Source organism: Gossypium raimondii, chromosome 3, assembly GCF_025698545.1.
Source record: "Gossypium raimondii isolate GPD5lz chromosome 3, ASM2569854v1, whole genome shotgun sequence".
NCBI lineage: Eukaryota > Viridiplantae > Streptophyta > Magnoliopsida > Malvales > Malvaceae > Gossypium > Gossypium raimondii.
This window is the reverse complement of record NC_068567.1, coordinates 62,024,782-62,042,059: the sequence shown is the minus strand read 5'-3', so window position 1 is coordinate 62,042,059 and position 17,278 is coordinate 62,024,782. Positions and strand designations below refer to the sequence as shown.

The 17,278-nt window shown below is 32.0% G+C and overlaps 3 protein-coding genes across 3 annotated transcripts; 1 reads left to right on the top strand and 2 right to left on the bottom strand.

Moving 5' to 3' along the window:
* The first annotated feature begins 1,742 nt into the window (after positions 1-1,742).
* LOC105795397 (auxin transporter-like protein 2) lies at positions 1,743-5,875 on the top strand. The gene is made up of 8 exons (XM_012625007.2): positions 1,743-2,039; positions 2,124-2,309; positions 2,414-2,526; positions 2,773-2,956; positions 3,108-3,205; positions 3,757-3,964; positions 4,297-4,554; positions 5,367-5,875. The coding sequence occupies exons 1-8, from the start codon at positions 1,875-1,877 to the stop codon at positions 5,640-5,642; spliced, it is 1,488 nt and encodes a 495-aa protein (XP_012480461.1). The 5' UTR covers positions 1,743-1,874; the 3' UTR covers positions 5,643-5,875.
* Positions 5,876-9,095: 3,220 nt separating this feature from the next.
* LOC105795396 (glycine-rich protein 2) lies at positions 9,096-9,864 on the bottom strand. Its single transcript, XM_012625006.2, has one exon. The coding sequence runs from the start codon at positions 9,758-9,760 to the stop codon at positions 9,272-9,274; it is 489 nt and encodes a 162-aa protein (XP_012480460.1). The 5' UTR covers positions 9,761-9,864; the 3' UTR covers positions 9,096-9,271.
* A 2,726-nt stretch (positions 9,865-12,590) lies between these two features.
* Positions 12,591-13,072, bottom strand: LOC105795395 (chaperone protein dnaJ 11, chloroplastic). The gene has a single exon (XM_012625005.2). The coding sequence runs from the start codon at positions 12,985-12,987 to the stop codon at positions 12,655-12,657; it is 333 nt and encodes a 110-aa protein (XP_012480459.1). The 5' UTR covers positions 12,988-13,072; the 3' UTR covers positions 12,591-12,654.
* Between the last annotated feature and the right edge of the window lie 4,206 nt (positions 13,073-17,278).

The window sequence follows — 17,278 nt, the reverse complement described above, 5'->3', positions numbered from 1 at the left end:
GTATTCATGATTATTATTTTTTAATTGTGTCGTTTTTTGAGTTCAAATACGAGTTCTTTCTTAAATGGGTAAACTACTAAAATTGTTATTTTTGTTTCTCTCAGGTTACATTTTAATTATTATGTTTGAAATGTTACGTTTTAATCACTTACGTTAACTTGTTGTAACATTTTAATCACTGAGCTGTTAATTTCTGTTAACGGTATAACGGTAAGCTGAAGTGACACATTAACTCACCATTTCAAACAAAAAATTTAGGTTAAATTATACAATTGGTCCCCATATTTTTTGAGCAATTTTTTTCTTTTATGTTCTTTTAACTTTCTTTTTTTTTTCTTTATTTTCCATTCTCTTCTGATTCTCCCTCTATTTTCCTCCCTTCTCCATCTCTTTTAACATAAAAGAAAGAAAAATTAAACTGCTCAAAACAAAATATATATATAGAGACCAATTGTATAATTTAACCTAAAATTTTCGTTTGAAATGATGATTTAATGTGCCACGTCATCTTATTGTTACAACGTTAACGACAATTAACGCTTAATGACTAAAATGTTACAACACGATAATGTAAGTGACTAAAATGTAACCTGAGAAACAAAAGTGACTATTTTGGTAATTTACCTTTCTTAAACAACACAATGCATCTTACAACTACACCAAATACATGTTGGTATAACTCAGCGGCGATACGGGGGCAAGGAACAATGAAAAATTGCAATTCTAGCTCTTTATAACTGATCAAATTATAAATTAATATATGATAAAATTACGTTTTGCCCCTCTAAAATGAATTTTTTTTTAGTCCCTTAAAAATGATGAAATCATATATTAATACATGATAAAAATTATAATTCAGTTTTGGTCTGCCCTAGAAAAATTTCTAGATTCACCGCGATATAACCATTTTATGTCTCTTACCTACGAGAGTTTGGTTTAATTGCAAGGTTGAGATTATGGGAACTCTAAAATCTCATATTCGAGTCTCACTTAAACCTCATTTGCTATTTTTTTATATTTTAATTTAACATAATTTGATTAATCTACTTTTATAATGTTATTAGGATGTCGAAGTTAACAACATTGTTAATTGTTGTTCTCCAAGTGATGCAAAGTAAAGGGACTAAAACAAAAATTAAACCTAAAAATTAAGGTTAGATTAGGTAGAGAGACAAATGTAATAATAAGCTTGGTTGCTCGGGAAGCGAAGAGACCCGCTCGTGCAGACAAAGCCACTCACGCTTTCTCTGATTAATTTAATTTAATCTTTTAGATTAAATAAAATAATGTTATATTAAGGTTAAATTAGTCAAATATGTCAAAAAAATTTAATTGATAAAATAGATCGATTTTTTAAAAAAAATTAAAGAAATAAGTCATTTTTGAAGATAGAATATAAAAGTGTGTCCAGTTGCATGCGTTTTCTACTAGTAGAACTCGAATCTAAATCACATTTGGGACAATTTAATCTTTAACCATCAAGCTATCCCATGAGATTGAACGTGTTATATGTATTTTAAACAAACATATAAAAACTAATTTTTAATAGTAAAAAATAATAAAATATTTTCCAAAGAACCAAATTACTTCTCAATGCATTGAATAGTTGGGAAAAAACAGGCAATGAGTTACTTTTACCGCAAAAAGAAGAATAAAAAACCTTTAATTTAATCTAAAAAAAGAGAGTATATTTTTACTCACCTCTGCCACCACCTTGTATATATATACATATACACCACTTCTATATCTATACTCATTTCCACCACCCCATCTTCTTCTTACATTGAACCAACACAACCCCAGTTTTTCATTTTTTCAAATCAAAGAACATAACTTGTAGGAACCAGTGATAAAAAACCAGAGCTTTATCAACCATGGAAAGTGAAAAAGTAGGGGAAGAAGAGACTGTGATTGTTGGGGACTATGTAGAAATTATGAAAACTGAAGGCAAATCAAAGGGCATGAAAAGCAAATTCTCTAAGCTCTTCTGGCATGGTGGTTCTGTATATGATGCCTGGTTCAGCTGTGCTTCTAATCAGGTTTGCTTCTTTTTTTTGTTCTTACATCTTTCCTTTATTACAGTATTGGTTTTTAACATTTTTTTTTTTGGTTTGGTTTTTCAGGTGGCTCAAGTGTTGCTTACATTGCCATATTCATTTTCACAGTTGGGGATGTTGTCTGGTATCTTATTGCAGTTGTTTTATGGTTTGTTGGGTAGTTGGACAGCTTATATCATTAGCATATTGTATGTAGAATATAGAACAAGGAAAGAAAGAGAGAAGGTTGATTTCAGGAACCATGTCATTCAGGTTTTTTAACAAACACCTTCAAATCTAGATAGACCATAGTGAAAAATCAAGTCTTTTGTCGTAAATTGGTCTTAAAAATCCAAACTTTATTTGCTTTCATGCAGTGGTTTGAAGTTCTTGATGGTCTCCTTGGAAAACATTGGAGAAATGTGGGTTTGGCATTCAATTGCACTTTTCTTCTCTTTGGATCTGTCATTCAACTCATAGCTTGTGCAAGGTATCATAAATTATTAGGGGGCAAACCGCAATTTTACCATTACGCCAACATGTAATTTCATAAAACTGGAGACCCCATGGCAAGTTCTTTTCAGGGTCTGCTTTTACTGATTTGCAACGTTTCTTTGAACCCTTTACTGTGTTCATATATTTAATTAATGAAAAAGGAATCAAACATGCAAGGCTGACAATGAATTCCCTGATATCGGGGGGTATCCTTTTGTTTTGTTTTTTTTTAATGTTGCAGCAATATATATTACATAAATGACAATCTAGACAAGAGGACATGGACTTACATCTTTGGGGCATGTTGTGCTACCACTGTCTTTATTCCTTCATTTCACAATTATAGAATCTGGTCTTTCCTTGGTCTTTTAATGACCACTTACACTGCTTGGTACCTCACCATTGCTTCCCTCCTCCATGGCCAGGTAATTTTAAAAGCTCTTTAGTGGTAAAACTGCATTTTACCCCTCTTCACTTAAAAAATAAACAAGTTAGTCCTTCTCTGGTCCATAGTTCTTGTGCTTCAATGGTATCAAATTCAACACTATACTGTCATGGGATTTGGAAAAATTGTAGGTTGAAGGGGTTCAACATGCTGGTCCAACCAAGCTAGTGCTATACTTCACTGGGGCCACCAACATTCTCTATACATTTGGGGGACATGCTGTCACTGTGTAAGACAAAAATTTATGTTTATAATCCTTGTCTTTTACATTATCTTCAAAAGAATATAAAATTTGTTTGTTCAATGTTTTGTGCCTGGTCTTATGTCTTAACCAGTTCTGAAAATGACCAGAGAGACATGATCTGACCATTGGAGATCTAATGGCCAATAATCAATAAGTTTAAATTATTATTTAATATAATATATTATATTTTTTGTATTTAGTAATTGATGTTCTAGCTTTTGATTCTCTAAATTCCCATTTGTGGTGTTGAAGGTAAAAAAGTTATTATTCCCTTTTCAATGTATAAAAGCCAATGATCTTTATTTTTTTGGTGCCTTTCGCTTTTGCTTTTATCATGGGAAAAAAGAAGGTTCACTTTTCAATGAATCCAACACACACCCACAGGCATAAAAAAAAGGGTTAAAATATATTATTAGTATGTATACTTTGATAAAATTTGAGATTAAGTCCCTATAAGAAAGAATTTTCTATTAAAATTTGTCAATTTTGTATGATGATTAAGCCGTATTCCTGTGATGTGATGGGGGTATATGCAGGGAGATCATGCATGCAATGTGGAAGCCACAGAGGTTTAAAGCTATATACTTGATAGCCACACTGTATGTAATGACACTGACACTTCCTTCAGCGGCAGCTGTTTATTGGGCATTTGGGGACATGCTTCTCGATCACTCAAATGCTTTTTCCCTTCTCCCAAGAACTACATTCAGGGACATGGCTGTCATTTTAATGCTCATCCACCAGGCAAGTATAAGTACTCTTAGTATAAGGACTTTCATGGTACTTTTACTTGTAAAAGTATTATGGAGACTTTTGTATTAAGATTTGAATTGTTTTTTGTCATTTTTACTAAAAAAATAGATAAGTTAATCTCTATACGTTAAATTAAAGAGCAAACCAGTCATTTTGTTAGAAATTCCATTCATTTCTACCCTAAAAAAGGATGAGTTTGCTCTTTGATTTAACGAATATGAAATCTCGTTGATATATTTACCGCTCTATGAATCCTCTTTTTATCACATACATAACAAAATGTTGACCATTATGATGATCTTTGATGGGTATGTTATGTGCAGTTCATAACATTTGGATTTGCATGCACCCCGTTGTATTTTGTATGGGAGAAAGCCATTGGGATGCATGAATGTAAGAGCCTATGCAAAAGAGCAGCAGCAAGATTGCCAGTGGTGATTCCCATCTGGTTCTTGGCTATAATTTTCCCATTCTTTGGACCTATCAACTCTACTGTGGGATCTCTTCTCGTTAGCTTCACTGTCTATATCATCCCTGCATTGGCTCACATTTTCACCTTCAGATCAGCCACTGCTAGAGAGGTACTTTAAACTATGAACTAAACATAACTAAAAAAAATTCAAAGTAATGACAATTAAGAAAAATCTGGGTGGTAACGTGTGGTCAGAGTCTAGCAGAATCAGTCCCCTGATTTGAAATTTGAATGTCTTTACACAGCATTTTTTTATGATTTTATCTGCCTTCTTTTTGCTTATTTCATGCAAAATAGACAGTAAGCAACTATTCATCTGAGTATGTTCCTGCTGATATATCAGAATATCTTGGCAGAAAATTATTTTAGGGTCAAAAGTATAAATTTACCATTATACTATTTTATAATTTTCTAAATTTCAAAAGTTCTAAAGGCAAAGTTACCATTTTAGAGAGGGTCAGTCCTTGTCTTTCCCCCTGTATCTGGGGTACTTGCAAGAAATCGAGACAAAAAATGGATGGTCAAACCGGTTTTATAAATTTGAGTTGAATCGTGAACTAATGGCTTAACTAGGTTGATCACGAGTTCAAATATTAAAACATTGGTTTCAAATTCAGTTAATTTGAGTCGTGTTATGCTATTTAGTATTTCAAATTTTTTGAGACATTGGGTTCCTATTACTTAAGTTCGAGTTATTGCAATTTGCAAATAAGATTTTAGTCAGACGAAACCAAAAAAATTGAATTAAGGGACCAATATAAAATTAAGTAGACTTGAATTGTTGACTTTTTATATTCAAATTATTCGGGACTATTCAAATAGGTTTTCAAATTTAGAGGTTAGGGTGATATTTACCGTTTGATCTTCATGTATGATTAGTACCATTTGATATTTGATGAACGGCTGATGATGATGATGCAGAATGCTGTGGACCAACCACCCAAGTACTTTGGAAGATGGGTGGGGACATTCACTATAAACGTGTTCATTGTGGTGTGGGTCCTAATCGTTGGGTTCGGATTCGGTGGATGGGCGAGCATGGTAAATTTTATAGACCAGATCGACACATTCGGGCTCTTCACAAAGTGTTACCAATGTCCACCACCGTCAGTGGCGGTTTCACCTCCATCCCACGGCCTCAACACCACCGCAGCCGCTCCTCTACACCAACCATTCAACCACACTCGCCGCCACTGATTTACGCCGCCGCCGAAATCAAACGGAAGTTCATAAATCAGATAAATATATATATTTTTGGATTGGCTGGTAAAATTAATTATTGTAAACACACAATGCCATCCAATTTGGTTTTTTTTTTTAATTTAGCTTAGAGAGTTTGCAATGCATTTCCAAGAGAATATTAAAAAAAAAAGTTAAATTTTGATTTTAATATTTTTATTATGCTGAAATTTAGAATTTAATTTTTTTAATTTGATCCCTCTACTTTTATCGTAATAATCAGGTCGAAATTGATAATACTATTAAATTGATTTGAAGTACCAAGCGGTCCCTCTACTTTTATCGTACAATTTGCTGTAAACGTGATTTATTTTATTCTTTTTCCGAATCGATACATTAATTAATTCTTAAACTGATCAGCCGATTAAATCTGATAACTTATAGGGAGATTGATAACATGGCATGGAATCAAATTTGTAATGAAGATTTTGAGACTCCCTTTCTAAGGCATTGGTGTTTGGGCATTGAAAATGATGATTCAAGCAATGAAAGCTGGTTTCATGGAAGATGGGGACAAAGAATGCGTCTATATTGTTGAAACTTGAAAGCATCTTTCATTTTCTTTCATCTGTCTTGTCCATGATGATAAATCATCAAAAAGATTTTACCAGAAAATATACCCTAATGATTAAAATGAAAAAAATGGGGTATGGGGATTTATGATGTTGCTTGGATGTTGGGCAATAATAATTTATTTTAACGATTAAGGTGTTTCTTTTATGGTATAATTAAATGTTTAGTATACATAAACACACATTACAGAGGAAATTATTCAAATAAAGGTTTAGTGTGTTTTATGGGTGAACCGTTTTTAATCACCAGATCAAACATGAGAGTTCTTTATGATCAAGATGTTGTTTATGTCTGTTTTGCCGTAATATGGTCTCCTTCTAGAAGTGTCACATGTCGACGTGTAGGGTATGCGTCGTATTTTCGATTGAACAGACAGCGACGTCACGATGACAAGCTTCCCGACGTTGCGACACGGAGACGTGTTTCCTATTTAAATTGGGTTTCTTTTTCTAGTTAAACTCTATTATTTTTTCCAAGTTAAACTCTAATTACTGTAATGTATTTTAGTATGATTAGATCTTTAATTTTAGCCTATTTAAAGGGGCCTTATACCCTTGTTTTGATAGGTGAATTAAAAATACAATTAAAGATGTAGTACTACATGACTTTTTTTGGGGGGGAAACAAGATGTTGCAGATAAGCTTTGGTGAGAGTTTTCATGGTAACTGTGGAGAATATTTTGTATCCCTTTTGAAAGAACTCCATGAGAATTAAGATTTTGTTTTTGGGTTTGTTCTATGAGAGCTAGGGCTTTGTTTTCAGCATTTGAGTTTGTATGTTTAGTACACTTAAGGTTATTTTCTTCATATTGTACTCTTGTTTACTTACTCATTTAGTAAAAAGCCAAAGCCTCTTTTGCCCATGGTTTTTTATCCTCTTAACTGAGGGTTTTTCACGTAAAACTTGTATTCAATCTTCTCTACCTTTTTTATTTCATTGTTTATATGGATTGATCCCCAACACGACGAAATGTACTTCTTTCACCTTTGCTTTCGGCTTTTCTGGTATTTCTTGACGGTCTCTCCCATTTACAATTGCGATGGTGTTTTTTTGAAGCTTGGGTTTTGTGGGGAGTTTTTGGCTTGAGCTTTCTTGGCCCATTTTAGCTCGTGTTTTTTTTATATATTTTTTTAACTTTTTTGTGGGCCTTAAAATTTATTTTAAAATAAAAGCCTCAATGTTTGGAAAAAATTCAAATTTTCTGTTATTTTAGGAATTGAAAAGTCCTCGAGAAATGAGAAAACTTTGAGCTTTTCTTTTAAAGGAAAAATCATTGGGTCTTGAGGCTTTGGATTTTGGGTATATTTGAAAACTTTGCATAAGGACCAGAAATTGTGTCCAACTTGATGCAAAAGCTAAAACAGCTAATGAACCTCATCTCCATAGCACCCATGTAAATAGAAACATCATTTTGAATCTAGTCCATTTGAATTAAGTAAATTTGAGTTTATGTCTGTTTTTTGAATAATTCGAGTTTGAGTTAGTTTTGAGTTTTGGAAATTTTCTACGTTATGCCAGTCGAGTTTGAAATTTAAGTCTTTTAATTTTGATCATTACGGGTTTAGATCATTTTGAGTCATGTCATTCGAGTTTTAAGCTTAAGTCTTTTAATTTAGATCATCATAGGTTTATATCATTTTGAGTAATTTATTCAAATCTTTTTGGATACAAATTATTTTTTATTTGGTTTGTTTTAGATTGAAATTAATTTAAGTTCTTAACAGGGATGAATGGACATGCTAATTAAAAAAGAGCAAGCAAACCCCTGTGATAGAGTTGCTCGAGCTCGATTCACTCAATGTCTCTCAAATGATCTATTTTACTGTTCGAAAAATAATTGTTTTTAAACTTAATTATATTATATAAATATATGAACAATAATATTTTTTTATATTTCTATATTTTTAGGGATAATGTCACATTTGCTACCCGTATTTTTATAAAATTTCTAATGCGGTACATATACTTTGAAAATGTCCAATATGTATTTTACGAAAGTACAAATACCACATTGAACATTTTATGAAAGTACACTTATCAAATGTGACATTACCCTTTTTTATAATTATTTCTAAACAATAAAACAAGTCGAATTGACTCGACTCAAGTTAAAAAATATAATCTCAAACCTGAATTAAAATAGGTCGAGTTGAACAAACTACTTTACTCATAAACACACCTCTACCAATTTATCTTATATAATTGATATGGTTTTAGGTTTGGATTTTTCAAGGCTTCCCCACTCCCCACCCTACTATTTCCATTCTACCATCTAATGGAAGTAGATAATAAACAAAGAGAACCCTAAGTGAAAAAAGGATAATCATGCACAAAATGTCACTTTCTTTTTCATAAATTATCCCCCCACCTTCCCAATTTTAGGTACACTAGTTGTAAAAATCTTTTAAATTAGTATTTTATGAATAATGAAAACTTTATATTATCTATTGATTGGGTTTCAGTTCAACAGACATGGGTATTATTGCCATTATAAGAGAATGTGAGTTCGAATATGTTGAATTGCACTATACTCTTATTTATGGGTTGAAAAAGGACTATCAATGTGTTTCGTTGTATATATTGTACATACATGTAAATATAAAGGCAACAAAGGAGTGAGTTTCAATAGACTCATATTTGATTGTCTTAAGGTTTAAATTATTTTGAGTTTGGATCAAGTTCAGATTTAAATTTTTTCATATCAATACGCATTAGTACATATCGAAATGAACTGACGTAACCGAAATTTATATCGAAATATAAACTAAACTTTATTATTCTGATCTACCATTATGAAATTGACTTCCTTGACCAAAAAAAATTGATGATAGTTAGGGGTTTTAAGTTTTAACATTATTTCCATTTCTTATACCAAATTCTTCCATTAGAGCAAATAACTTTACAAAAAGTGCCCATTACAACTATTTTAAAACATCACAATATAACTAACATTATAATCCTTGAAATACTCAAAAACCTAACAATACTTCATAATAGACTGCAGGGATTAAGGCTCAACGGTTATTGCCAGGGCATTCCCGGGCAAAGTGACCGGCGACACCACAGTTGTAACAAGCCAACCCACTGTATCCACCTCCGCCACCCCCGTATCTTCCACCGCCGCCGCCGCTGCCACCTTGCCCACAGTCCCTTGCCAAATGTCCAACCTCTCCACACTTAAAACACCCTCCTCCACCATAGCCACCTTCCCTCCCTCCACCTCTGTACCCACCACCACCGCCGGCGCCACCGCGTCCGGATCTCGAGCTGCCACGAACAGGTTCGCCGTTGGGTCCAGTAACATCAACAGCCTTGGAACGACCTTCGGAAGACTCAATGACGAACTCGACCTCTTCACCATCTGCAAGGCTACGGAACCCATCGGAACGGATCGATGACTGGTGAACGAAAACGTCGTCGCCGCCGTCCGTCGGAGTGATGAACCCAAAACCCTTTTGGTCGTTGAACCACTTCACCGTTCCGGCCAACCTACTCTCTGCCATTTTTTTACCCTAAAAAAACGTAAAGTGACTGAGGCGATGAACAAGGCGGATGTGGGGAGTTTTTTATATCGAATAAACAGTGTAAATAGTAAAATGCAAATGGTGTGACCGTGTGTGTCAGATTATAGGATTAAAGTCGACGGCTACAGATGAAGGGATCGGACGGTTAGGGATTTGGATAAGGTGGAAAAAGAATGGATATGGACCGTTGGATTTCGTGTACAGGAAGGGTGTTTTGGGAATAATGTAAATTGTAAAAAAAAAAACACTAATTATATTTTGGGATGACAAAATTCGATTAAACTCCAAAAAAGAAAAAGAAAATTTTAATTTTTTATTTAATTAAGTTATTCGAGTCAACTCGAATAAGTAATTCGATTTTTCAAGTTTAAGTCAAGTTAAATTTTACAATTCTACTAACTTGAACAACAAATTGATGTAAGTATCTATTTATTTTCTCGAGTTAAGATGATAAAATAATACTTATCAACTCGATTAACTCGAAAATTTTCACCCGATTTGACTGGATTCAATCGAATGCTCGCCCGTAATTATAATTGAGGAGAGATCCACTTACACCGATATGAATCTAAAGTAGTTTAACACCCTTCCATATATTTTTGTACGATTAATATTTTAACGATCTAACCGTCATATTTCATATTCCCTTCATATAATAGAGATATCGAATCTGTTAAAAAATTTACATACACGATAAGTATAATTATATCGATAGATTCAACTGTTAGGTCATTAAAATATTTTTAAATTTCAATTAAAGATAAGTGATATTTTTGAACCCATAAGTGACATTAAATAATTATCACTTTAATCATGAGCCTAATTATGTTTGCTTATATTAATAACCAGCCAAACTGAGTCTCATAAAATAGTTTAGTTAAAAGGTTAGGCCTCAGGTCCTTAGGCCCTTAGGCTCTACATATGAACATTTGGACCTAAAAAGCGCAGATATTTTTGAACCCACCAAGTTCATAAAAAAATCCAAAAATTGAAATTTAATCTGAATTATAGTGTTTAAACGATTTTCGAAATATTTTTTTTTCTGATTTTTATATATTTTTTAAATTTTATAATATATATATTTTATGAAAGAAAAATAGTATATGTTATAAAGTATTCCAAGTGGAACTTTTTATTGGTCACAATATGTTAAGTGACGCGTCTTTATTTCCCATAATATCTTAACGCTTTATTTTAACATTAAAAGAAGGGTTAAAACATAAATTTATCATATTTTAGGTACCAAATTGAGATAAAAATATTTAAACATCAAAATAAGAAATAAATATATTTTAAAAATCAATCGTAAATTAAACCTAAAAAGAAAATTCACTTGTTTTTAGATGTGCTTTTGCTAGTTGCAATTAAGGGTGAGATCAAAAAATTTTTAAGGGGTGAAATTAAATTGTAATTTTTACGATAATTAAAATATAATTTTTAAAAGATTAAATCAAAATATTATTATTTTTAAAGGGCCAAAGTATAATCTTATCTTTACTAATTTAGAATTTTAAAATTTTAAAGAATTTAAATGATAAAATTTTCATTTTAAAGTGGTTGGGCCCTGCCAGCCTCGGGATTCGCCCCTGATTAATTTACAATAAAGACCATGGGACTTGTCACAGGGCAATTTACCAATAAAGCCCTTTTTTTTCAAAAATTACTGAAATGGGCCCATTTTTATTTTTTAATTATTTACCGGAATGGTCCTTTTTCGGGAAATCGCGTCCACGTCAACAAGCGATATCGGTATATCGTCAGAAATCGATCGCGTCGGTACGAGATGTTGACGTGGAAGGAAATCGCGTCCTTGAGAGCGCAATTTCCTTCCACGTCAAGATCTCGCTACGACGTGGACGCGATTTCGACCCGCACGTGAACAATACCCAACGGTCAAAAAATAAAATACCGGGCCCATTTCGATAAATTTTAAAAATATAGGGCTTTTTTGGTATTTTGAAAAAATAAATTTTGAATCTTTTTGTACTTGTATTTATTTTTTTAATCAATTAACTCTTCAATATTACATCAATAGCAACAAGTACAAAAAAGATTCAAAATTGTTACCAACAAGATTTGAACTAAGGTACTAAGGGAAAAGAGCAAGCATCTTAACCAACTAAGCTAAACTAATTAATTGACATATTATCGAAATCTGTTATTATCTTAATTATATTACTTACGTTCTAACGATTTATCGACCTATTCCATACACGTGTCAAATCGAAAAATAATACAACAATTCGTAAAAAAATCCGTGTTTACTTCAAATAAATAAGGAAAATAATGATTTGAATGTTTCAAAATTCAATTTTAAACCGAAAAAATTGAAATTTAGGGGCAAAAAAGGATTTTTTTCGACGAAAACTGTGGCAAACCACCTTTGGCTGTTTGTCAGCGCGTAGATCTCGAAAAGTTATTCGAAATAAAAAAAAATCGTCTCAATCGGACAACCGAGCGAAAAGTTATGGCATTTCAAAGTTTTTCAAGCTAAAAAACATAAACTGTTCATCCACGTCAGCAAATCGCGTCCTCGTAGGCGCAATTTGTGTCCACGTAAGCAAAGCGCGCTGACGTAGACGCGATGTTCTAACACGTCCCCTGACATCGCGCTGACGTGGACGCAATTTCGGGGAAAATGGCCCATTCTGGTAAATAATAAAATACCGTGTCCATTTCGATAAATTTTAAAAAAATAGGACTTTTTTTGGTAATTTACCCCTTGTCACAATGGTATACGACATTGATTATGTTAGGTACAATGGTAAAATATATTACATTTTTAAGAACAAAAAGTTAGAGATATCTATAAATTCTAAAAAGATTAATTTATAAAAAAAATATTAGTCATAAAAAAAAATACATATAATTAACTACCAGCACTGATCGGTCTCCCAATTCCTATTAGCACCATAACTAGAAAACCCATACGAATCCACCGCCGTCGCAGTTGCTTCCATAGTCGTAAAGGGACGGTTCCACCGTCTAAGATTCCTATCATAATCCGCACGTTGATTAGGATCCGACAACGTGGAATACGCTGCATGGATTCTCATGAACCGATCAGCAGACATTTCTTTCTGGTTTACAGACACAACATCAGGGTGCCACGTTCTCGCAAGTCTTCTATAAGCTGCCTTGATTTCACTACCGTTTGCACTCACTGGTACACCCAGAACCTCGTACAATGAGACAGATGAAGCCATTGATAAACAAAAGGGTTTTAAGGTAACACAAAAGGAGATGAAGATGTAAGAGATTTATAAGTGAGGTGGGGGGGAACCAAATTTAAAACCATATGCACGAACATGATTGTGTTTTAATAGATCCTTATCCAATTGAGTTCTTGTCTGTTAGCTGAGTCAGCTCACTGTTAGTTGTGGATAGGCTTGTACTGTTCATTGTGGATAGGGCTGGAAAAACAACAGCATAGGATTCTATCAAGTTTTAATGGAGACATGTTTAAAGAAAAATTTCTTGTTTTAGGACCTGTTCTCTGCTCAATGTTTAGATTCAATTATTCATACTTCCTTTTTCATAGTAAAATCATTAAGGACTTCTTTGGTTTTTGAAATTATTTTCAGGGTTAATATCACGGGTAATCCCTCAACTTTAACCAAATATGCAATATGGTACCTATATAAATTTAACATCATTTAATTCACCTAATCACATGGTAATAATGATTAAATGAATGATATATGTCATCAACTGATTACTTTTGGGTTTTGCCTATATTTTTTGCTGGTTGAAGAATTAGTTCTGTATTTTAGGTTTGGGTCTGAAAAATGAGCTTAAAATTTTGTTTAAATTCGATCCGGATAAAAATTGCTAAAATTTGAGCCTGGCTTGACCCGCGTGTATTAAAAGTTTTTATATAATTTTTCATATAAAAATAATTTTAAAAAATATAATACAACAACTACAATAAAAATATTAAAATAAATGTTTCCCAACAAATGGGAAAAAATTAAAAAAATTAAAATAACACTAAGATAAGTGCAACTTAACAAGTAAATACTTCTAAAATAGTAGCAAAATTATTAATAAAACATTAATTATACAATATTCAAATAACAATAACAAAATAGTAGTAATATAATTGCAAAACAATAAAAAAAACAATGGCAAAATAGTAATAAAAAGAACAGCAACAATTTTTTTTTTGGAAATTCGGGCTGGGCCAAAAAAGTTTACCCGAGGCTCAACTTGTTTGGGCCTTATTTTTTTTCCAAACTCATTTTCGGGCCGATATTTTTGCCCAAACTCTCTCATTTTTTGAGCGGACTTTCGGGCCAGGTCGAGTGGCCCGACCCTTGGACAAGTCTACCTAAACCCTTAACAATCAAAGGTATTGTTACAAGTGGATAATTTGAAGACTTCTCTTAAAAAATCGACTCCCCTCAACAGTTTCACTTTTTAAAAGTATTTTAAATTTTTATTTAATGCTTAAAAATAGAAAATTTAAAAATTTTCACCCCGACAAAAATGTATTCAAACAATAAAAATTATATGAATATACGTGACCAAGGGCGTGGCCAGGGGTTGGTAGGGGCCTTGGCCCATCCTAAAATGGAAAATTTTTCATTTAGGCCTTTTAACTTTTTTTAAATTTTAAGTTAATAAATGTAAAACCACACTTTGCCCCCTAAAGATACTAAAGATGATAAAAAAATGATTTAATCCTTTAAAATTTATAAAGATATAAACTATTCAAATAATAATATTACATTTTACTACCGTAAAACTTAAAATTTAATTTTGACCCCTAAAAATTTTTTTGCCTGCCCCCGTACATGGCTATCATTTATTCGTCATTGTCATAAATTACAAGTTACCAGGGGTTGGTAGGGGCCTTGGCCCATCCTAAAATGGAAAATTTTTCATTTAGGCCTTTTAACTTTTTTTAAATTTTAAATTAATAAATGTAAAACCACACTTTGCCCCCTAAAGATACTAAAGATGATAAAAAAATGATTTAATCCTTTAAAATTTATAAAGATATAAACTATTCAAATAATAATATTACATTTTACTACCGTAAAACTTAAAATTTAATTTTGACCCCTAAAAATTTTTTTGCCTGCCCCCGTACATGGCTATCATTTATTCGTCATTGTCATAAATTACAAGTTAAAACTTTGGGGTACATGGACAAATGGCAGCATAATATACGTATCAAATTAAATATTTTATTTGTACAGGTATGATATTGCACATTAGATGAAAAGTTTAGGGGCCAATTGCAAAATTAACCCTATGATGATGATGATGATGTATAATTGTATGGTTTTTGTCTTTTTATGTTAGGTCTTACATCGCATCCAAGTCCCCCCAATCATCATGCCATGTTATTCGATGGGTAATTCAAAAGTTAGACATGTTGATGTGTCGGATTATTTATTCAAGTATGGAGATTTATCTAAATTTTGGGAGGATTTATATAAAAATATTAAGTTTGGAAAAACGGATTTGAAGAAAAAAATTAGGCTTATTCAAAATATGGATTGAGCTCGAGCTTGAATATTCAATGCATAAGCCTGATCAGACCCATTTTTTTTAAAAGTTTGAAATGTTTTATATCATGTTAGTTTTATATATTATGCAATTTATAACACATAAAAATTAATGATACTATTATAATGTAAACATTAAAAAATGTTAAGATGATTATATATACAAATTTAATAAATAAAAATATATAAACTTATTAAATATTAAATTTAAAGTAATATAAATATAATTTTAATTTTTTTAAAAATAATATAAATATATATTTTAAAATATAATGGGTTTGAGTTAGCTATTTACAAACATAAATAGACATAGGATAAAATTTTAGGTCCATATTTTAGACCTGATCGAGCCTAGGTAAGCATAAATTATATCAATATCATATCTAAACTTAACCCGGCTTGACCCATAAACACCTCGAGAATTGGACTCTGATTACGTAAAGCGAGAATGCGTAAACAATGAATTTCATTCGGGTATATATATATATCATTTTATTTAACTCGATTTTGATCACTCAAATCCAAATTTGTTTTATTTAAGTTTGAAGTAGGCCTCAAGGCCCATGGAATTACCCTTCATTTGGACAAAGTTTGATATTGGGCTAAGTGCATATTTTTTAGCACATTTCTTTTGATGACAATTATTATTTGGGTAAACTACAAAAATAGTCACTTTTGTTTGCCTTAGATTACATATTAGTCACTTATGTTTGAAATGTTACGTTTCAGTCACTTACGTTATTGTTTTGTTACGAAATGGTCACTCCACTGTTAAGCTTTGTTACCTCCCTAACAGTGATCCTACGTGACAGTCCAAATGGGGTTTAAATGCCAAATTGGATTTCCTACATGGTAGTCCAAATTAAATTTATTTAATTAAAAACCTATTTTTATCCTAGCAACTAGACATCCAAGTTGGCATTTAAAACCCATTTAGAATGCCATGTAGGACTGTCGTTAAGGAGGTAACGGAGTTTAAAGGTAGAGTGACCACTTCGTAACAAAACAATAACATAAGTGACTAAAACATAACATTTCAAACATAAGTGACGAATATGTAATTTAAGGCAAACAAAAGTGACCATTTTTGTAGTTTACCCTTATTATTTTTCTTGATTAAAATGTTTCGTAATTTAAATTTACAACTAAAATGTGCAATAATTTTTTATATAAAAAATAAATTTATGTGGGTCGGGCAGGTTCAATTTTTAATATTTTTATTCATGCCAAGCTTGAGTAAAATCATAAGCCCATTTTTTTAAACCAAACCCAAATTTAAATTTAATAAGACTCGACTCAAATTCGGTCTGATCCGATCTATGAACACGTCTACAATTACATTGGACCAACCACATAATTATTTTATTCTATTTTGTAATTCCCTTTTGCGAGCAACTATCTGGTTTGATTTGTTGTTTGTATTTATCTTGAATTATTTTTAATCTAAAAAGCCAGATCATTGAAAGAGAATCTTTATCAACCAATACAATATTGTCGCCATGTGCTACTCACTCAAACATCCAAGAACAGTCCCACCTGTAATAGTTATTATCACAAATGTTGGAATTAAATTTGATTCGGACAAAGGGATTGAATTAATCTAAGAGTGAATTGTTTGAAACCGATAAAAAAAAATTGGGTGAAAAATAGACAATTGAACCATGTATATTGAATTTAGAATTCATAACGATAATTTTGAGCGGTAATTAGGTGACTGATTGCATCTTATTAAACCTATAATTATTCAGAAAACAAGGTTAAATTTATCAATTATATGTTTAATTTAAAATTTAAATGTATCGACATCGTATTAATTAGATCATTCCATCAATTTTGTTACTAACTTTGTGTTAAATAGTAGCTCAAATTATCAAGGAGTGCCATGAAGTATCAAGGGTTTGTGCATCTTCTCAAGGTAAGCTTTAATGTGTGGCGGTAGAATCAGGATATGCCGCTGGATGAATGGGGGGAGTGGATAATA